General features: G+C 47.2%; 1 protein-coding gene across 1 annotated transcript; it reads right to left on the minus strand.

The window, feature by feature from the left end:
* Positions 1–6,007: 6,007 nt before the first annotated feature.
* LOC114882482 (golgin subfamily A member 6-like protein 6) lies at positions 6,008–6,805 on the minus strand. The gene has a single exon (XM_029199372.2). It carries the CDS (start codon positions 6,803–6,805, stop codon positions 6,008–6,010), a length of 798 nt encoding a protein of 265 aa, XP_029055205.2.
* Positions 6,806–22,285: the final 15,480 nt, after the last annotated feature.

The raw sequence follows: 22,285 nt of genomic DNA on the forward strand, positions 1-22,285 counted from the left end.
TTCAATTTATGCAATATTAGGATGTTTACGATCAATTTCTCAGTCTATTTCTTTTGAGGTTAGTTTATTTTTTATATTTTTTGTTATTATAATATTTATTGAAGGATTTTCTTTAGAATTATTTACAAAATTTCAGTTTAATATTAATTTTTTTTTTTCTTTTTTTTCCTTTATATTTATATTAAGTGTAAGAATAATAATTGAATTAAATCGGGCTCCATTTGATTTAATTGAGGGAGAGTCAGAATTAGTTTCTGGGTTTAATGTAGAATATTATAGAAGAAGATTTTCTTTAATTTTTATGGCTGAATATATAATAATTTTATTTATAAGATTAATTATAGTAATTATTTTTTTTAATTTTGGATATTCAATTTTAACTTTATTAATAATTTTATATCATAATTTTTTTTTTTATTTGAATTCGAAGAATTATACCTCGAATTCGATATGATGAATTAATATATATATGTTGAAAAAAATTTTTATCTTTTATTTTAATTTATATGTATATAATTTTTATTTTAAAACATATTAATAAATTATATATATAAATTAATAAAAATTAATAGAAAAATATTTTTCTTTAATATATTTTCAAAATATATGTCTAATTCAGACTCATTAATTTAATAGTAATTATAGATAATTTTATCTCAAAATTTTATAATATATATTTGAAATGAAAAATATAAAGTATATATTTGTAAAAATTAAATTAATCATGGTATAATGATAATCAATAGCTTGTCTTCCTAGTCAAGTTAGAATAATAAAATTATTAATAAAAAATCAAAATAAGAAATTGTATTTTATTTATTCGCTCCCCTCCGGGTTGCGTGGCGCTTTTAATAGGAGCGTACCCAAACCTTTACAACACCTTTTTGTTTTCATCTCCCTAGACCACCTAGCCAAGCACCTCTTCTTTTCATTCTTTCCCTCTAATAGACTTGTTAAACTTAACATATATATTTATGTTTCTGTGGTATTACGTGATTATAAAAAGAAAAAGAAAAAAAAACAACTAGCGCTCTAAACCACTATAGAAATAAAAATAAAATAAGGATATAAAAATAAAAGTATAATATACAACGAGTATAGTATATAAGAAAGAAAGAATAAATAAGAGTATTCTGAATTTGACAAAATGAAATAAAATATACATCTGTGATCATAATAACATAATAATATAATAATAGTATTAATATTAATAAACAAAATAAAATAATAAAAATAAAAATAATCAAAATAAAAATAATCAAAATAAAAATAATCAAAAAATCAAAATAATCAAAATTGTAGAAAATAACATATACTATGAGTGGCTACAGCGTATTGCCTATCCCCAACGTAACTAGACTAGATTGTCATCTGCGTCTTGTCACAATTGTTTTAATATTAATAATACTGTTCTTGTAGGGCGGTGAACCAAAACTTAACTCATAATAATTACAGGGATATGAGAAACTAAACTAAACTAAACTAAACCTCACTATATGTGTTTAAACCTCACTCGCCCCCTGTCCTATTTTCCTCTCCTGCACTATATATATATTTCCCTCCCGCCTCTTCGGTGCACTCCTTCCTCTTTCCTGCTTCCTGATTTGCACCGCTTCTTCCACTTCTTCCTTATTGTTCTTCTCCCTTCCTTCTCGCGCCCCTTGTTTCAGTTTCTTCTTCCTTCCTCATCTTCATGGCCCTCTCCATTCTTTCCCCCAGACTCTCCTTTTTCCACGCTCCTTCTTCTTCGCTCCATATCATTTCTTGCCCCTCCACCCATATTCTCCTGTTATTATACACCACCCATTTTCCCTTCGCCCTTTCTTGTTTAGCCTTTTCTTTTATTAACCATTTGGTCTTCCTTTCTTCTCTTGACAAGTCTTCGTCAACTTCTATGCCCCATCTTTCCCATATACCATTCTTCATCCAAACCATCTCCTTTTTTCTTTCTTCTTCCTCCAGCTCCGTTATTATTATCTTTCTTCCTCCGTCTCCTTCTCTTTCCGTCGCACTTCTTATGTTTATTTTCCTTCCCGGTTCCCTTTCTAGTATATTTTTAATTGCAGTCAGGTTCTTTTCCATGCACTCACCTTCCAGCCCTTTCCATATTAAACTTCTCTTCCTTCTTTCTTTTCTCATTTTTTCTAGACTCATTTTCTCTTCGCTCTCTGGCTCGCCGCTCCCATTTCTCTTCTTTTCCGTTTCCTCCTTTCTCTTCTTTCCCTGTTCCTTTTCTTCTGCCACCGGTTTTTCTTTTTTTGCACCACGTGCTTCCAGCTTCCATTCCCTCAGTTCTTCTCTCAGTTCCCTAACCTCTTCTCTTAGCTTTCTCACCTCTCTAAATAATTCACCCGGTGCTTCCATTTCTTCTTCCTTTTCCACTTTCGTGTCTTGATCTTGGCTTAACCGCTTCCGCCTACTCCTTTTTCTTTATACGGCTTACTCGTCTTTTGCACTTTTCTTTCGTTTCTTTCAGCTTTCTAACCACGTGTCTCCTGCTTAAGTGCTTGCTTCTTCGCCGCATGCGACTTCCACGTGACACAGCGTTGCCAACCGCTTTCTGCTCTGATGTTGGCACCATCTCTCTCATCTTCCTATTATTACTTTCTATTTCAGTTCTTAATTGTGCCGTTGATGTCGTTGCCTCTTTTCTCGTCTGGATCGGCTGTTTCCCTTTCTCCTCTATCTCTTCCTACTTCTTTCATCCAATTTTCCCCTTCTCCATCTTCGCCCAGCAGTTCCTTTACTTTTTCTTGCCAGCGCTCTCTTCTCCCTTTGCTTGCCCCACAGCCTTCCCATACATGCTCCCACGACTCTTTTTCCCACTTGCATATTCTGCAGATCCTTTTCTCTTCACTTTCCCAGTATCTGGCATCGTTTACCTCATTTCCTAGCCTAAACCTTGCTACTCTTCTCCACCTTTCTTCCTTCCATCCTTTTTCCAGATACTTTGGTATTCCATCGCACTTTATTACTTTATACCATTTATTATATCTTGATGACACTATCTTTTCCCAGTTCTCTTCTTCTTGCTTTCGGAGGTCTGCCTCTTCCATTTCCTCGAAGCTCATTTCTCCCTCCCTCCTTTTTCTTTCCAGATGTGTCATTTCTATTCCTTTTTCCGTAAAGTACTTCTCCCTTTCCTCTTCCCACTTATTTTTAGTTGCCCCTCTTTGCTCCCCCTTTATCATTTCTTCCCAGCATTTCCTTGCCAGTTCTCCTCCCTTCCCCTCCCACATCCTGTTTTCGAACCCCCAGGCTAGCTTTCCTGCCTTTACCCTCAGCTTCGCTCTTCGTAGTTCCTCTCTCATCATATATCCTGGTGTACACCAGTCTACTCCTGTTATCCACCTCAAGGCCCTCTCTTGCAGCCCTTCTATTTCCCTCCATTCTCTCCATCCCCAGACTTCTGCGCCATACGCTATTACCGTCCATACTAGTTTATCCCACAGCCAGATTCTCCTCTTCCAATCTTTGCCAAACCTTCTTTTCCCGATCCCCCACACTTGTCTCATGATCGCGCTAGTTCTGCTCACTCTGTCCTTTACGTGTCGGTCACTTCTCCCATTTCTTCTGAATGTATATCCCAAGTACTTAAATTCCTCCACCTCTTCCATTTTCTTTCCTTTCCATAACCAGTCTCTCTTCTTCCACCTTCCCCCTCCCTTTCTACATCTCATTACCTTTGACTTTTCTCTGTTCAATTCCAACCTCTTCTTGTCCAGGTACCTTTCTAGTCTCTTTAGCAATACTGCCATGTCTTCTTCCCTTTCTGCCATTATCACTACGTCATCGGCATACGCCAGCGTGCATATTCTCCTCCCTCCTATCCTGATCCCTCCTATTCCTTCTTTTCTCATTTCCTCTTCTAGATCTGCCGTCAGCAGATTGTATAGGATTGGACTCATCGGGCATCCTTGTCTTAAGCCTCTTGCCGTCCAAAACGGTTCCGTCATCCCTTCTCCAGTTTTTACCCTGCTTTTGGTCTCTCTCAGTACTTCCCTTATCCTTTCTCTTAGCCCTCTCCTTACCCCCCTCTCCCTCAGCGTTTCCATCAGTACTCCTCTATCTACTGAATCAAAAGCTGCTTTTAGGTCGACAAAGCACGCTATTACCTTTCCCTTCTCTTTTTTTATCTGCCTATTCACCACATAATTCAGTGCATATATATTGTCCATAGTTCCCATTCCTTTCCTGAAACCTGTCTGGTTATCCGGAATTAATCCCTTGTCTTCCACCTCTTTGCTTATCCTCTCCGTTAGTACTGCCACATAAATCTTGTATAGAGTCGGCATCAGGGTGACTCCCCTATACTCCCTAGCCAGTTTTCCACTACCCTTTTTTCTGATTGATTATTCCCTCCTTCCATCCCTCTGGCCAGCCTTCTCCCTTCCAGACTCTGTTACAGGTTTCCCAAATCCAGTCCAGCACCTCTTCTCCACCGTACTTCCATACTTCATTTGGTATTCCATCTCCGCCAACAGCCTTCCCGTCCTTCAACTTTCCCACTGCTTTTCTAACTTCCTCCTTACTTATGTCCTCTTCTTGTTCTCCCTCTCCCTCCTCTTCCTTCTTCCTCTCTCCTCCCATCACCACCTTTTCTTCCGTTCCCCCTAGGAGGTTCATAAAGTATGCTTTCCACTCTTCTTCTTTTATGCTTGCCTGAGTCTGTTCTCTCTTCTTTCTTTCTCTGTTTACTATTCTCCATACCTCCCTATCCGTTTTTACTCCCTCTACTTCTTTTATGAACCTCTCGTTTTCCTCCCTCTTTTTCTCTTCGCATAGTCTGTTGTACTCTCCCCTTGCCTTCCTATAACTTTTTCCCCCCGTTTTCCCTTTCCTCCACTCTCTTAGAATTCTCCTAAGTTCCTTTTTCTTCTCTTTGCACTCCATGTCCCACCAGCCTTTTTTCTCTTTCCTCTGCCCCTCCACTCTGGCTTTCTCTAGTCCTTTTCTGAATTCCTCTAGCATTATTTCAACGTCTTCGTTGATTTTGCCCTCCCTCTTTTTTCTCCATTTCAATTCCTCCCTGAATTTTCTCCTTCCTTGCTCCGTCCAATTCCCCCTCGCTATTTTTCTCCTTTCCTTTCCTACACTCATTCCCTGCTTCCATCCTGCCTTCAGCCTCACTATCACGGGGAAATGGTCTGAGTCTATCCTGTCCCCTACCTCCAGACTTAGGATTCCTTCCCTCCCTTCATCTTCGGCTACCACATAGTCTATTACCGTGTCTCCTCTTGGTCCTGCATATGTGTATTCTCCCTCCTCGTCCCCCTCAACACTCCCATTCACTATCGCCCACCCTGTCTCCCTTAAGGCTTCCAGCAGTCTTTTTCCTTCCGCATTGATTTTCTTGTCCTTGGATCTCCTTCTCCCTCCCTCTTCCTCTTCTTTCCCTTCCGCCGGTACTCCCCCTTCCTCTCCTGTTCTCGCGTTGAGGTCACCTCCTATTATTGTCCTTCCTTCTTTCCCAATTTCTTCCAGCCAGGGTTTCAACTCTTTTAGCTTTGCTTCCATGTCTGCATTTATGTATACCCCCACTATCCTCCATTTCTCTTCCCCCCCTTGCATTCTGCTACCATTATGCCATCAGTTCCTGACTCCATTTTGAACCCTCCTTCCGACCCCATCATCTCCTCTTTCACCCCCATTAGCATCCCTCCCATTGCTCTCCCTTTTTTGTTCTTTCTGCTCGCTAGTTGTACTTCCCATCTATACCCTTTTGGTAGCCTTCCTCTAATATTTTGCCAGCCCCTTTCCTCCAACCATGTCTCTATTAGGATTATCGCGTCCCATTTCTTTATAGTTTCCCAGAAGTCTTCGTCTTTATTTCTGACTCCAGCGCAGTTCCAGAATCCTACTGTCCATACTCCCTCTTCCTTCTTTTTTCTCTTTCCCTCCCCTATTCTCTTGCTTCCTCCCCCTTCTTCTTGTTCTCCCCCTTCCTCTTCTCTTTTCCTTCCTTTTTTCTTCTGCTTATCTGAGTTTTCTGCGCTTCCACCCTCTCCTATGTCCCTTGCTCCTCTTCCCCCGTCCTTTGTCCTCCTCTCTGAGTTTCCTTCCTCTCCCTTCCCACCCAGTCAACCAGCATTCCCTTTTCTTCATCCCATTTCCACCATTTTCCTTCTATTCTTATTTTTCCATGGTCAACCCATATGTACTTTCCTTTCTCTCTTTCTTCTCTTCCGATTTTCCTTAGTGTCCATTGTATCTTCCTCTCCGCCCACGTTAGATCTTCTTCTATTCTCTCTTCTCTTCCTTTTAGCGCCTTTTTATTCTCCATTATCCTCCTTTTTAACTCACTCGATTTAATTTTTATAAGCATCATTCTAACTTCTTTTCCTCTTTCTATCGATCCTACCTCTTTTACCTCTTCTATTGCGTCTTCCACTCCTATTAGCTTTACGATCTCCTCCGCCTTTTCTTTCATCTCCTCTTTCCTTACTTTCATGCCCCTGATTATTATGTTATTCCTTCTCTCTTCTCTCTCCTTTCTCTCCCATTTCTTTTCTAGTTCACTCAGCTTCTCGCCGACCTTCCCGCCTCCTGTCTCTTCTTTTCTTTTCTCCACCTCTTCCTGTACAGTTTTTCGCATTTTCTCTTCGATCTCACTCCACCTTGTCGCCCTCTCCTCTTTCTTCTCTATCTCCTCAATTTTCTTTATCAGTATTTCTATCTTCCCTTCCATTTCTCTTTTTTGCTCAGCCCACCTGTGTTCTCTCCTCAATGCTTCTTCCTTTACTTTCTCTATATCTTCTCTTACTTCCTTTCTTAGGTCTCTTATATTCTCTTCCACCCTTTCCATTTTGCCTCTCAAATCTCTTCCTAAATCTTTTATTAACTCCTTTATTTCGCCAAATCCTCCTTCTCCTTCTCTTTCTCCTTCTCTTCTTTCTTTTTTCTTTTCTGGTGATCTCTCCGTCACACTGCTTTCTTTGAACATCCATCCGCTTGTTCTCCTTCTTCCTTCTTCCTCTTTTCCTCTCGTTGTCCCCTCTTCACTTCCTTCCTCTCTTTTTCTTTTCCAGATTTCCTCTAGATTTGGCATGCTTCCCATGCTTTGCTTCCTTTCTCTTCTCAGCACCTCTAAGTTTGAGGGTCTGCCTCTTTTCCCCCTTTTTCCCATTTTCCGTCTTCCTCGCACCCCTCCAACTCTTTCTTTTCCTTTGTCTCACCTTCCATTCCCGCCTCTCCACTCCTCTTCATCGCTCCCTCCTCTTCCTTACCGACCATCATATCCCCTGTGGTCTCCTCTCTCCCTTCTCTCCAGGTGTCGCCCGTTTCCGTCTCCTCTATCACGCCGCCCCCTGCCTCTCCCCTCAAGATTCTAACCTCACACTTAATCGGCTCACTTATTGTCGGTTTTTCTTCTCTATTTCCCTGCTTTTCTTTCTTCCTTCACCACCACTATTCCCTTTCCCTATCCACTCACACTCTCTACCACACTATCGCTTTATACTCCACTTTTCTATCTTTCACGCTCTAAACTCGCTCTGCTTAAATAACCCCGTTCTCACGTGACCGTTACCCAGCAGGGAATCCTCAAAATAAGAAATTATTTAATGGATAAAATTTATTAGTTTTGAATTTATGATTTATTATTAATGGTAGAATAAATAGAATTAAAATAGAAAAAAGTAAAGCTAATACTCCTCCTAATTTGTTAGGAATAGCTCGTAAAATAGAATAAGCAAATAAAAAATATCATTCAGGTTTAATATGTTGAGGAGTATTTATTGGATTTGCAATTGATCAATTATCAGGATCATTTAATATATTTGGATTTTGAAGAATAATAAATCTAAATAATCAAAAAATTAAAAAAAATCCAAGAATATCTTTAGCTGGAAAATATGAGTGAAATGGAATTTTTCGATCAATTTCTCGCCTACGAGGCTCCCGTGCATTTCCGCGATGATTTCATTTCGGATTTCGCTAGGTGGTAATTGCACGCGCCCGTAGCAAAGGGTAATCTTCACGTCGGAATCTTTAAAAATTTTCCTTAATATTCCGGGTATTACGTCCTGCGGTAACGCATCGGTAAGATCGTCGAATCGCGAAATCCTGAAAGTATTCAAGTTCAAATCGGATAACTTTAATTTGAGCTTCCGTAAGACTGATTCCAATTTCGCGACCGATAGATCGTCACTAGAGTTTTTTTGTAAAACGATGCTAAAAATTTTATTTTTACCGCGGTCCGTTGCTATTATACTGCTCGGTTTCAATTCCGATTTTCTTAGCGTTTCAAGGTCTATTACGCCGATATCAACGAGCAATTCGCTTACTGGTGCGAGTCGTAAATCGCTACTAAGAAAATGCACATAATTGTCCCTGTAATAGGTCAAATTTTCTGAAGCAAAAGTTACTGTTTTTGGAACTTCTATTTTTCGAGGCGGATCCGAGTATAAATCCTCTGAATCCATGAGTATATTCGCGGAGGAAGCGTGTGGTAACACGTCGGTTTGCACTAAAGTGTTTTCATCCTGTGTCTGAGGATTCGGTTTTGAAATTATTCTATTTTGTGGTGTTGATACGGCTATTGGCGGCAAGGATGGTGGTGTAGGAGGTAATTGTGATTGGTAATGTGGTCTGTATATTATAGTGTCCTGTGTAACGTCATGTGTCCGTTGCGTTAAGTCGTCTAAGTGTTTGTGTAAGTCATCAATGTCAGTCTCCGTATCTGGATTCTTAGTGATTTGAGTTTGTTCTAAATTTTCTTTGTCGGGTGAAAAGTCAAAGAATTCCTGATCACTTTCTGAATAAGGTGTTTTAAAAGTTCTTTATCGGAGTCTACATTGGCGAGGTCCGGCTCGAGTCCTGAGGTCGGGGGTACTCCCAGTGCTCTCGGGCATGACCCCAGGCTCGGTAGGACGCTCCTACGACGAACGAAAATCGGTGGTTCGAACGCATCTGAATCGACGTCGGATGTATCGCTGTCTGTGTTTATGTCTGTGGATGTATTTGAAGTGATTATGATAGCAGGTTTTGAAGGAAGTGTAATCGATAAAGGTTGAGAACTTGGTTTGTCTGAAGATCTGAGCCGAGTTCGAGTAGATATGGCTTCCGGATCATGAATAGGTGGAAGTCTCGGTTTTGTTTTTGATCCTAACGGCCTTCCTACCTTTCGTTTGACAATCGCAGGCTCCAATTCGGAACTGGATGTTTCAGGTGAATCCGTAACCGGTAAAACGACTTTGGGTTTCACAGTACGACGCGCAGTGTTTAATTTGACACGCGCGCTCGTATGTAAGAATCTCTTAATCGCTTTAATGACCAAGGGCGGTTCACGCTTGTCCGTGAGGGGAGCAGCCGGGGGGAATTCTTCCGTGCCTCGCAGGCTGTCCCTCATCTGAAGAGGAATCTAGCGAGAAGTCGTCTGAGGTGTTCAGTTCATCTACGACAATGGGGTTTCGCGACAGGGCATCAGCGTTAGTATTGAATTTCCCTGGTTTGTGCGCGAAGCCATATTCGTAATCCCGTAATTTCAATCTCCAACGTACTAAACGTTGACCGGGATCCTTGATTGAATTTATCCACCTCAACGGCTCGTGGTCTCTCACTAATTTAAATTTCCTACCGTAAAGATACGGTCGAAAATGTAATACCGCGTATAAAACGGCTAAACATTCCTTTTCGGTAGTAAAATAATTCCGTTCCGGTTTAGTTAAAGTGCGAGAAAGGTATGCTACCGGTAAATCATGGCCATCTTTCTCTTGACTCAAAACGGCTCCTATTGCAAAATGTGAAGCATCGGTAGTTAATGTGAACGGCTTATCAAAATTAGGATATTGTAGTATCGGTGCGCGACACAGTGCTTTTCGTAACGCGGCGAAACTCTTTTTCTCTTCCTTTCCCCAAATAAAAGGTACGTTCTTTTTCAACAGATCGGAAAGAGGTTTTGACTTTTCCGCAAAATTCTCGATGAAGCGCCTATAATAACCCGCCAAACCTAAGAATTGTCTGATATTTTTCGCGTTCTTTGGTCGCGGAAAATTCTTAACGGCGACGATCTTTTTAGGATCAGGTCGGACTCCACGTTTACTGATAACATGTCCTAGATACGCGACTTCGGTTTTAAGAAATTCGCATTTGTCGGGTTGCAAAGTTAAACCGGCGTCGGCTAGACGTGTGAATAGACGTCGAACTTTCTTACCGTGTTGTTCTAAATTTTTCGCATTCACGACTATATCATCTAAGTACACGAAAACCTCGATACCTTGCAACCCGCGTAAAACCTGGTCCATAAGCCGTTGAAATGTGGCTGGCGCGTTTTTCAAACCTTCGGGCATACGAATGTATTCGTAATGCCCATTTGGTGTGCTGAAGGCAGTTTTATGGCGATCTTTGGGATCCATTTCGATCTGTTGAAACCCGCTGGCTAAGTCGAAAACAGAAAAATACTGTGCGTCTCCAATGTGATCCAATATTTCTGTGATGTTCGGTAAAGGATAAGCGTCACCTATTGTTTTTTCATTTAATTTACGAAAGTCTATTACCATTCTCCAACGTGGGTTTCCCTTTGAATCTGGCTTTTTGGGTACTATCCACAAAGGAGAATTATAAGGCGAATTTGAAGGAGTGATAATGTCATTTGATAATTTAGTCAAAATCTGTCGTTCTATTTCTTGTTTGTGTATGGGCGGAAATCTGTACTGTCGAGTGTTTAGTGGTATGTCGTCTATTGTCGGTATGTTATGTTTTATGTAATTAGTAGCCTATAATTTATCAGACGGAAGATGAAAGCGTTCAGGAAATTCCTCAACTAGCATTTCTACATGCTCACGTTCTTCGTCGCTTAAATGGTCTAAACGTAGTCTATTCAAGATTTCTGTAACTCTATCTGTCGTTACATTAGGTGTACTATCGGTATCCGAATCATCAAAAGGTATCAGTTCCTGTGCAGGTACTGTAAATTCAAGGTCTTGGTTGAGCGAATTTATTGCTAGTACATGGCACACGCCCTGGTTGTTAACCGAAACAGCAGCTTCGCCGACATACAGGCCGTCAATTGTCGTTAAACGCGGCAAATAGCCTTCTTTTAGTTTATCATTAACGACATCGATCGCGATAGGTTGCCTTGTACGAGCTTTTATAATGTATGTACGCGGTTCTAGTTTACGCCTTTCGCGATAATCTAGCGAGCGTTGATCGACGAATCTAATCGGACGAACCGGGTCTGTGCTCGTGACTAACGTATTGTTCGCGAACGAAATTTCGGCTTGCTCCTGGCGAAGATATTCCTGCCCTAAGATTCCGTTAGTGTTTAGTGGAAAATCTGAGCGTATGACATGGAAACGGACTGGTTTTCCCTGTAAATGGACTGTCGCGGTCCCGATTGTTCTGTCTTTTTGTGGAGTAATTCCCATTATTATAGTAGCCTCATGCGTAGCTATCGCAACGTTCGTAAGCAACGTATCTAGTTTTATCAAATTAATCTCCGCACCGGTATCTATCAAGAAGTGCGCCTCTTTTATTTGGAAGTCTCTAGATGACAACCTTACTATCGGAGTATCGCGTTTCGTTTCTATCGCTAGTACGGTTTCTATTGGAATTTCACCTGTGGGCGACACTCCGGAGATTGGCGGCTCGTCGTCGCGTCGGTACGACGAGTCGTGTTCAAGTTTAAACGTTCCCTTACTTCCGGTGACGGTGACCTTCGGCCCGATGGTCCGGCCGTCGGCTCGCGCAAAGGTGGTGTACGCGGTCGCGAATCACGCGCTCTAACAGGTGAATTCTCCTGTCTATCAACCGTTTGCATGCTCGGTCTCGTATGCATGTGCTGAGGATGCGCGCAACACGGGCACGTTCGTTTCTCTGCGGTCAAATCTCTCCTGTGCAATATTCTAACAGGACTTGGTGTTCTATCACGCGAATACGAAACGTTACGAGAAGTTTCTGGCGCTCGTACCGGCGAGCTGTATCTGGGATACGCGCAGCTACGACTTCTATCCGGGCCGTCATAGTAACGAGATCGGTAATCGTAATCACCGGGCCGGGCCGGTTCATAGGCCGGGCGATAATAATCATACAGCGTGGACGGTCCATCTTTTAGGCGCGTTTCTTCCCTCAAAGCGATATCTAGCGCGTCTACTAACCTTTTCGGGTCTCGCGCTTGCACGGCTCGGCCTATTTCGTCCGGTAAACCGCGAAGAAATGCATTTAACGCGGTGGCCGTTACGGGTTCCATGATATCAGCTGGTCGGCCTTTATATTCGATCTTAATAAAATCCTCAATCCCGACCAATAAAGCTCGAATACGGTCGTAAAATGCGTAGACGGATTCGTCTCGATACATACGAACGGTGGCGATTTTGAAGTAGTAATCATTATACGTTTTATCCGATGTAAAACGACGTTTTAGGTGCTTCACCAATTCTGAAACGGTCTCAAATTTTAATCCGTGGACGCTATCGCGAGCTTTTCCTCTTAATTTAGAGATTACGAGTCGTACAAAACCACGCATTGCCGATATCGGGAGACTTTCCGCATTAAATTCTACTTCAGCAAAAAAATCCCTTAATCGGATATTTTTCCCGTCAAAAACCGGCACATGTTGAACGGCCTGCTGAACGGCGAAACTTTCTATTACCGAAGCTGTGAAAACTGACTCGTTACCCTCCCCGGTATTAGTTCCGTCTAATAGACTAGAAATACCCGTGCTTCTACTAGGACCTGCGATAGCCGTGCTTTTGGCAGGGCCTACCTCTTTAGAATTCGGCATTTTGTGAAAATATATCACAAAAATATACAAAAGAAATATACACAAAATATATATATGAAAATAACACAAAAATCAATATGACATATAATATTCAATTTACGTGATAACTGCTCACTAATCAGACGAATATATAGTTAGTAATATATGTAATTAATGATAAATCGTCAAAAATTGAATTGCTAAATCCAGAAATCAGTAATTTTGAAAAATGAACTTTAAAAGAAACACAAAATAACAAGAACAGATAAATAAATAAATAAGTAAATAAATAAATATGACAGAATACAGTTAATCAGAGATATTAATATGAGATCAGATCAATTATTAGTTCAATAACGAGCAATTATCACACATAACACACATAAATAAAAATACACAATATAATAATTGTAACACAAGGTATAATATCGTAAATATATAAATTTATAGGCACGATGCGTAGTGAAGTGTGGCAAAAGGAGGTATCCTTGATCGAAACTCTTCCCGTATACACCACACTCGTGGCTCGAATCAATTGGAATAATTTTGAAATTGACACTTTGAAAAATTTATACACTTCCTAACTGCACAAATTCAACGAACGAGCATTGAAAGTATCCCACCGCTGCCACCAAAAATTTGTTACGTCGCGAGCGAGTGATACGGCGCGCGACGTACAAAAATATAAAAAGAAAAAGAAATTAATTAGATTAATTAATATTATTACTTCTTTTACTTTATGGGGAATTAATACGCGGTTGAGAACGGTATTATCGCTGCCACCAGTCCCGATCGCGCTCGACGATGTTAGGTCGTTAACGACCGGAACAATTTAATAAGAATCGTTTAATTTTATAATAAGATTCTGAAGTTATTAATTGAGTTCGTCAATGCTCTGGTCCCATACGGGCCCCTCGTGCGAATTTATGCAAAGATGGTTAGCGTGAATGTTAGGAAGGAAGTGTGTTAAACTAAAATGAATCTGAAACTAGTTATGTGTAACAAAAAGAAATATAATTTCAAAAAAAGAAAAGCATAACAGTAATTAAATTGGTTACAAAGAATTCGAGCTGTTGGAAATATAGGAAAAATGCAATTTAAGTATATGTTTTAACAAGATCGGCGAAAATAGGTTATATTGAAAACTATTGAATCGTAGAACGGAATTTAAAGATGATTCGAGCGGCGATTTCGATGAACAATTAAATAACGATGAGAGGAAACGGTCCCAAGGGGAAAAACTTCCAAAACCAACGGTTTCATGGGCCGCCTCTCGTTATAACCATCGGAATTACTGTTAAAATTGCAAAATGTCTTCGATACCTTAATAAGATGTTGAACAGAACGATCTTGGGGGAAAACTTCCAGGACACGCGGTTTCAAGATCGCCCGTTTTGCCTCACTAAATCCAGATTCGTCGTAGTGGAGAAAATGAAATAAATAACTCACCAAGCTCAGTGTAAAACAATATACGACAATAACTTTGGATCTTGGATAATAACTTTGGAAGTTGCTGGTGTAGTCTGGAAATCTGGAAGGCGAAGAAGAGGTGAGAACTTCGTCACGCACTACGCGTTCGCGATCGGCCTTTCGACGGTGTTACTGTTACGGAAACGAAAACGATAATTTATTTCAAAACGACGCGACGCGGAAAAAGCAAATATATTAATTGTCGGACGATTTAAAAGCAAAAGTGAAAAGATAGAAATTGAAAAGTATGAGTAGAGTTTAACGTATTCGTAAGAGTCTTTTACGCGGAAACGTGAACCGCAATCTCCCGGCACTCTGCCTTTTACAAGGACTTTACCGGTCAGCTAATTACAACGATTTTCGCGCGTAAACTATTGCTCGACGCGAACACGGGCTCCCCGTCACGTACCTCACGATTTTTCGACGAAGAGTGATTTGCCTCAGTCAAGCGATCGTAACTCAGGGTTCGACCCGCGATCATGGGCCCAAAGTGGGGACATCATTTGGCAAATCAGGGTACGTGTCGAAAGGGAAGGCCCGCGCGTATTGGTTTCGTCTAGGCGCGTTTCCCGAGCTCTCATCCCTTCTTGACCTTTCTTCCGACTCTATCTTCCGTAATCTATCTCTTTCTTTTACCCCTCTAACGCTACGCGGATTTCATGCGTCGCAATTCTAAAATTTCTAGAATGTTCGAAATCTATTACGACTTTATTTGTTTGAATTTACTAATTAAAGAGAGGCTTTTATAAATGGTATTTATAAATGATTTTTCGGTAACGAAGACATCTGGCCCTTTTAATAGACGTTTGACTTACTATATTGAATAACTAATAATGAATAACGTGGAATTATTATTCCGATCTTATTTGTATTTCGGCGGTTTACGGAGAAAGGCAATCGATATTTGTAATTATTATCAAATCGCGGATGTATGCAAATACGTTACTGCATTTAATTGTTATTAGTTCCGCGTACATCAATTTTTAACGATTTTCGCATTTTCTAAACGCTCTACGTTTAACGTTTAGCTGTAGTTCATTGTCGATGTTTATTGCCTTAGTCGACCTCCGCCTGGAACGTTCTTGAACGTCGGTCGACAATTTCAAACCTCAGTGGTTGTCACGCAAACCCTCGCATTCTATAGTCATTCAAACAGTTTCATTCCGTTTCATCCTAGCTGTTTCGATCTTAATTGCATTCATTCCTTGTGGAAGAGTCGGCTGACGCACGCTTCGCAGGTAGGAGAGGTATCTCGCTAACAGGGTCGAACAAGAATTTTCTTTGAACGGCGCGGTTAGCTGGGAAATTTCCAAGTGCGTCGCACTGCTTAACCGCGCGGCGAAGGATGTTTATGATACCTCTCCCTTAACGGTTTCGACTTTCGAAGTTTTGAACTACGCAGTTTCGACTAGGCAATTACCCCAAGGAAAGGTTGACTGTATTATTTAAAAGAGCTAAATATAGCCTCCTTTGTGTGCCTCGCCTGGGATTATTTCCAAGTGCTACGCACTGGCGAGGTACACAAACTTGGTATACTAACGATTAAACTATTGAAGCTAATAAGAGAAAAGAAAAAGAAGAATTATTATTTTAATCTCAAACCCCTGTCTTTGTGCTCCTCATGTAGAATATTTTCAAGTGCAGCGCACTCAACGAAGAGGCACAAGTTAGGGGGAGCGCGGACGGGATACGGAAATGAGAAAAATCAAGTAAAATGCCCTTCCTTGCGTCTCCCGTAGGGGAATTTCTTCCAAGTGCAGCGCACAAGACGGGAACCGCAAGGTCGGGTTATTGAAAATTAACCCGGACGTAACAGATTAGATGCGTAGTTTTCGAGATATATCCGGATATTTAAACGTTCCGAAGCCGCACCAACATTATAAGGAAGAAGAAACACTGTGGCCCCTTTCTTTGAGGTAACTCTGCACTATTCTAAGCTGTATTCACTGTTCCCAGCTGTAAATGCCACTTCTAGCGTAGCTGTGCAGAAGAAGAACAAGAACAAGAAGAAATATCTCGGAATATGTGCGTGACGCCCCTTTCCTTCAGGTAAATCTGCAAGTATCTCGGAAACTGTGCGACATATGGCAAAATGTTAAGCGACCTTTTTTGTAGGAAATTAAAATTCCTACTATTTATGTTCTATGACATTTTTTGATCAGATGCGTAGTTTTGGAGCTGTGGCTCCAAAAAACGCGGAATCTCACTGCGAATCGTTTCCGATTTACGAAAATTATCCTTAAATAATTTGCAATGTTTATAATTAACACCACGAACACCGGAAACACGACGTCGAAATGCCGCGTAACACGCACATCGCATTTTCGTTATTTAACAATAAATTAACACAATATTTAATCAAAAAACGACACAATAGCACATCCGACCACATGATAAAAATGATTTTACCAAAAAACGCGAATAACTATGCCGCTATGACCACGAAACACGTCCGCTCTCCTCGACGCGTCGAGCGGAAATGCAACCATTTTTTTTTTTTCGTGGGGAAATCTTACATAAGACCCCCCGCCACCCGTGGGGGAGGACAGCGGGGGAGTGTCAGATTCCTACTGACTAAAACCCCACGGCGACCTCCTCTGGCGTATGGCAGAGGCTCCGGGATCTGATTACTATAACTCCGGAGCCTCCCCCGCCGTGCACTGAAAGCACCGCTCACCGGGGGAGTAACAACTCCCTCAGCCGGCTCCAGGGGTCGCACCCGGTGCCGGCTTCCCCGCGCCGGAACTGCGTGCAACGGCGGCCGGGCCCCCTATCCCGTACGGGGAGGAGCAACCCCCCGCCCGCCTGCGAGGAAGGTCGGGCGCTCTCCTTCGCTCCGCCGGCTACACCCCGGGCCCGCGTGCAATGGCGCCCAAACAGGGCGCCTGCGGCCCGCCGAGTCGTCCCCCTATGGGCTGCGGTGTGCCGTTGCCGGACACCCTCCGCCCGGCGTCACCCGGCCCCCCAGAGGCGGACGGAGATTGAGAACGGGGACCCCACCGGCCCGCCCCCGGGTCCGACCGGGGTCCGGGCTCATTCCGTCCGGGGCGGGAGGGTACACCGCGACCCCTCCTACCCTCACAAGAAACACCCCCTTAAAATCTCCCCAGGAGGCGGGAGGGCACGCGGGCTCTCCCGCTACACTACCCCGTCCCGCATCCGTCGCGCCGGGGGGGGGGGGCAAATAACGAATGCCGCCATCGCCCCCCGCCCCGCACCCCTTATGGCGGCGGATTCCTGCGACGTCGTCGCGTCCCACCTCCGCGACCTCTCCGAGCAGGATCGTACCTTTCACTATCCCGCTCGGAACTCTCCTTGAGGGCCATGACCTCCTCGCAGAAGGTGGTCACGGCCCTCGATTCTGTCTCGCCGGCAAGCATCTGTCTCACGACGCCTGCCGGCGAGAGATCCTCCCCTGTTTCTGCCGTCAGGGCGTGGCGGGCCACCGCAAACACCGGGCACTCCGCCAGCGTGTGCTGTGCGGCGTCCCGCGCCGCCCGGCAGAGCCAACAGTGGGGGGTCAATTCCCTGTTCCTCCGGCCCAGGAACTCCCCGAACACCCCGTGTCCGGAGAGCACCTGCGTGACCCGGAACGACAGGCCGCCGTGGCCGCGGTCCCGCCACTCCGATATCATCGGCAGGACCGCCCCGACGGCGCGGGTTTCGGGCGGCAGCCCCCTCTGTTAGGGATCCCTGCCACCTTTCCGCCGCGACCAGTCGGGCCTGGCTTCGGTGTTCCTCGACCGTCGGCCCCGGCGGGTCCTCCCCGGCCTGGCGGAGGGCTCGCGAATACCAGTAGCCCCGCACGATCCTGATGGCCAGCCGGCGCCCCACCCGCCGCAGCAGAGTGCAGCTGTGCCTACTGACCGCCAGATCGACGGCCCATATCGGAGCCCCGTATAGGGCTATGGACCGGACGATTCCCACGTATAGGCGGCGAACCCTCACTCCCGGCCCCCCGAGGTTGGGCAACGGGCGGCCAAGATTGGTCGCCACCTGTTCCAACCGGGGAGCCAGGCGGTCGAAGTGAACATCGAACCGCCAGTGGCTGTCGAGATACAGACCGAGGTATCGAAGACCCCGGCCGATCACGATCCGGCACCCGTCGAACTCGAGCCAGAGCTGGGCCGGAGGGGCTACCCCTCGCCGAGGCTCGAAGAACCACATGGCCTCGGGCTTGTGAGGAGCCAGCGCCAGGCCCAGCGCCCGGATCGCTCTTCGCACGATGGCGACCCCCACCTCGGCACGGCGGCTGGTCCTCAACCAGTCCCGCCCGGTGGCCAGCAGGTAGTAGTCATCTGCGAATACCGTGTCCCACACCCTGGGCGGGAGGATCACCTGCAGCGCCGCGTTGCACCCCACGTTCCATAAGGGGGGGTCCAGTTTGGACCCCTGGAGCACTCCGCAGTCGTCCTCCCTCCAGTGCAGCGTACCGTCCCGGCCCGTGTACAGTATCCACCTGGCATCCAGGAAGGCTCCGATGATCTTCTGCAGATACGGGGGGACGTTGTGGTGAACCAGCGCCCCCCATATCGTCCCATGGGGCAGGGTGTTGAACGCGTTTGTAACGTCCAAGGAGACGCCCAGCGCCACCCCACCACGGGACGTGGCCGACTCGGCGAGGGTGCGCACCCGCTGGCTAGAGTCGATGGTGCTGCGAACCTCGCGAAACCCGAACTGGATGTCGGCCAGATCGGGGCAAACGCTCGACAGGTGGTGGACGAGGCGGTTTGCGATGACACGCTCGAAGAGCTTTCCCACCTCGTCCAACAGCACAATGGGCCGGCACGCATAGGGAGAATCTGCGGGCCGTCCGTCCTTTCGGAGGAGGACCAGCCGCCCCTCCTTCCAAATCGAGAGGAACACCTCCTGCTCCAAAGCGGCGCGGAAGAGGCGGCACAGCCTCGGACCTAGGATGCCGTCCGGACCCGGGGCGGTGTCCTTGGCCCCGAGCCTTCTGACGGCATCGTCCAGCTCCTCCTCTGTGACCCCCAGGTCGGCGGACCAGGCGACGGGCTCCGCCGGACTCGCTGGTGGCGCGGGTGCGACGTTCCCCCGGAACGGGGGAAGATGGTGTCTATTACCTGCGTCAGCAACTAGGGGTCCAGGCTCTCCGAGACCGGGGGCGCCCGTGCGCGTAGCTTGCCCGTGACCATCCGGTAAGGGTGCACCCACGGGTCCTCGTACAGAGAGCCCTGGAGTTCCTACCACGCCCGGGATTTCGCGTCCCTGATGGCCTGCCTCAGGGCTACCACGAAGACCTGGTATGTGCCCCTCAGCAGATCCTCCCTCGCCGGGCCGCGGACTCGAGCCCTTCGGGCGCGCTGCCACTGGCGCCGGGCGTGCTGACACTCGGATCAGAGGTCCGCAATGTCGCCTGACCACCAGTACACCGCCCTCGGGGGGGGGGGGGGCAGGCGCGGGGCCCGGGGCATGGCGGTGTCGCATATTGCGGTCATCGCCTCCCGGAACCACTTGGCCTCCCCCTCAACGTCCATGACCGGGCCGGAAGAGATGGCCAGGCCACGGCGACGGATGCGGCCATCAGCATGTCCTTGTCCAGCCTCCTCAGCACCCAGCAACGCAGTGGCGGGCCACGCGCCGGCCGGGGTGCGGCGGGGAGGGAGTAGCCGTAGGTGATGTATAAATGATCACTCAGCGTCTCCCTCGCGGCCACCCTTCAATTTTGCACCATGTGCCCGGCCACAGGGGACGCCCAGCCCAGATCCACAATCGATTCCCCCTGAGCCCGGACGCAGGTGCTGGCGGAGCCCCTGTTCAGGAGCAGGAACCCCGCGCCAGCCACCCGGAGCAGTACCGCCCCTCCTCTTGCGTCGGTACTCGGGGACCCCCAGGCTTCGGCCTTGGAGTTGAAATCCCCGAGGATCAACGTCGGCCGGGTGTGGGAGCTAACCACAACGCTCCCCACCCGGTCCAGGAACTCCTCGAACCATTCCAGGGACCAGCTGGGCGGCGCGTACACGCCCACCACTGCTACGCCCCCCCAGTCAACGGCCACGAAACCCCGCCCCCGTGCTAAGACATCGGCGGGCGGGGGGACGTGCCGACCCCCCAGGACGATGGCGACGGAACCCGCCGCGTCGCCAAACCAGTTGGCTCGGTCCAGTACGCGGTACGGCTCCGACACCACCGCAACCTCAATCTGCCAGTCGGCCAGGGTTTGTAGCAAAAGGTCCTGCGCCCCGGCCGAGTGGTTGATGTTGGCCTGAAGGAAAGCACCCTTAGGCCCCATTGCGCGCCGGCTCCACCGCTGCCTCCACAGCTGCTCCTGCGTTGCTGGGACCCGCTACCCCAGTGGGCGATGCAGCCGGGGACTGCTTCGCGCTCGTCTTTTTGGCGGACTTCTTCCGCCCTTTCTTCGCGGAGACCGACGGGCATCCTCTGGTCCCCATCCTGTGCCCCACGGGCCGCCCTGAATCGGTGCACAGTTGGCACTGCGGCGGGGCCGTACAGCCACTGGCTCGATGGTCCAGATGGCCGCAGTTAAAGCAGCGGTCCGAACAATCGACCCCGCAGGGACACCGCTGCCTGACATGTCCAGTATCCACGCAGCGGTAGCACTGCAGGGGGCGAGCCTCCACGGCCTCGACCCGTGCTGAGGACCAGCCGACGCTCAGCCTCCCCACGTCGACGACCTTGTTGGCTGCGGTGATGGGGCACCTCACCAAGGCCCTCCCCAGGCCACGGGGTGGGGCGCGAATCTCCCCCACCTTGACCACCTTCGCGGTGCAGGCTCCTCCAGTTGCCACCGCCGCTGCTACCTCCTCCCGGGTGACCGAATCGTCGAGTCCGATGAGGCGGATCTCGCCCATCTTAACTGGGCACGCCACCCTAACCTCATCGGACCCGCGGAACACAGTTTGGAGGCGGCTAGCCAGGGCCGCCGCCTTTGCCGCCCTCTCCGTCCCGGCGATCTCCAGGACGAGACCTCCGGTGCGTGGTCCGGAGATCGGTGATGCCGATCATGGCCTCACAGCAGGTGGTCTTCGCCCCGGGCGCGACCGTTAGCGTGACCGCCGAGGTTTTGTGTGGGCGGGCGAGGCGGGGCTTCTTTGTGGCCTCCTTTGTCGCCTTGCTCCCCGCGATTCCCTCCTTTCATGCGGCCGGGGATCTGTCGTCCCGGCCGGCGGCGGAGGGGGGGCCATCTCCACACCCTTCTCCTTCGCCGCCTCTGCCTTCTTGGCTTTGCGGCATACCACCTTGGACCACGCCTCGGTCTCCTGGCGGTGGTCCTCCTGGATTTTTGCCATCCTGTCGGCACCGAACGAGCCGGAGGAGGCCGTAGGGCGGGAAGGCGCGCGAGTCCCAGCCGCCCCCGAACCCTTTTTCTGGGGCTGCGGAGTTCCCCCGGATGTCGTGGGACCCCCGCGCTGTTGCCTCTGCCCCTTCCCCTGCCGTCCAGAGGCGGCAGTAGGGGGGCACGCGGCGGCGCCCGCCGGGGAGCGGGGCCGAGCCCAATCCCCGACGAGCTCCCGCCGGAGGTCGGCCACGCTCCGCGGGACGAGCGCAGCGATGCCATCCATGAGCGCGGCCGTCCCCGTCGCCCCCCCCCCCCCCCCCCTGGCGGCCGGGGCCTCGTGCTCGGTGGGGTCGTCCACGGCCCGCCCCCCTCCGGTCAGCTTAGAATAGTGCAGAGTTACCTCAAAAAAAGGGGCCACAGTGTTTCTTCATCCTTATAATGTTGGTGCGGCTTCGGAACTTTTAAATATCTCGATATATCTTGAAAACTACGCGTCTGATCAAAAAATGTCATAGAACATAAATAGTAGGAACATTAATTTCCTACAAAAAAGGTCTCTTAACATTTTGGCATAGCTCGCACCGTTTTCGAGATATTTGCCGATTCACCTCAAGGAAAGGGGCGTCACGCACTTATTCCGAGATATTTCTTCTTCTTCTTGTTCTTCCTCTGCACAGGTGCGCTGGATGTGGCATTTACAGCTCGGAATAGTGAATACAACTTAGAATAGTGCAGAGTTTCCTCAAAGAAAGGGGCCACAGTGTTTCTTCTTCCTTACCTAATCGGTAAGACGTTCGTTTTGAACGGCTGTTTATTGTCGTTTGGAGCGACGACGCTGGCCGATTGTGTTGTCT

Source organism: Osmia bicornis, chromosome 15, assembly GCF_907164935.1.
Source record: "Osmia bicornis bicornis chromosome 15, iOsmBic2.1, whole genome shotgun sequence".
Lineage (NCBI taxonomy): Eukaryota > Metazoa > Arthropoda > Insecta > Hymenoptera > Megachilidae > Osmia > Osmia bicornis.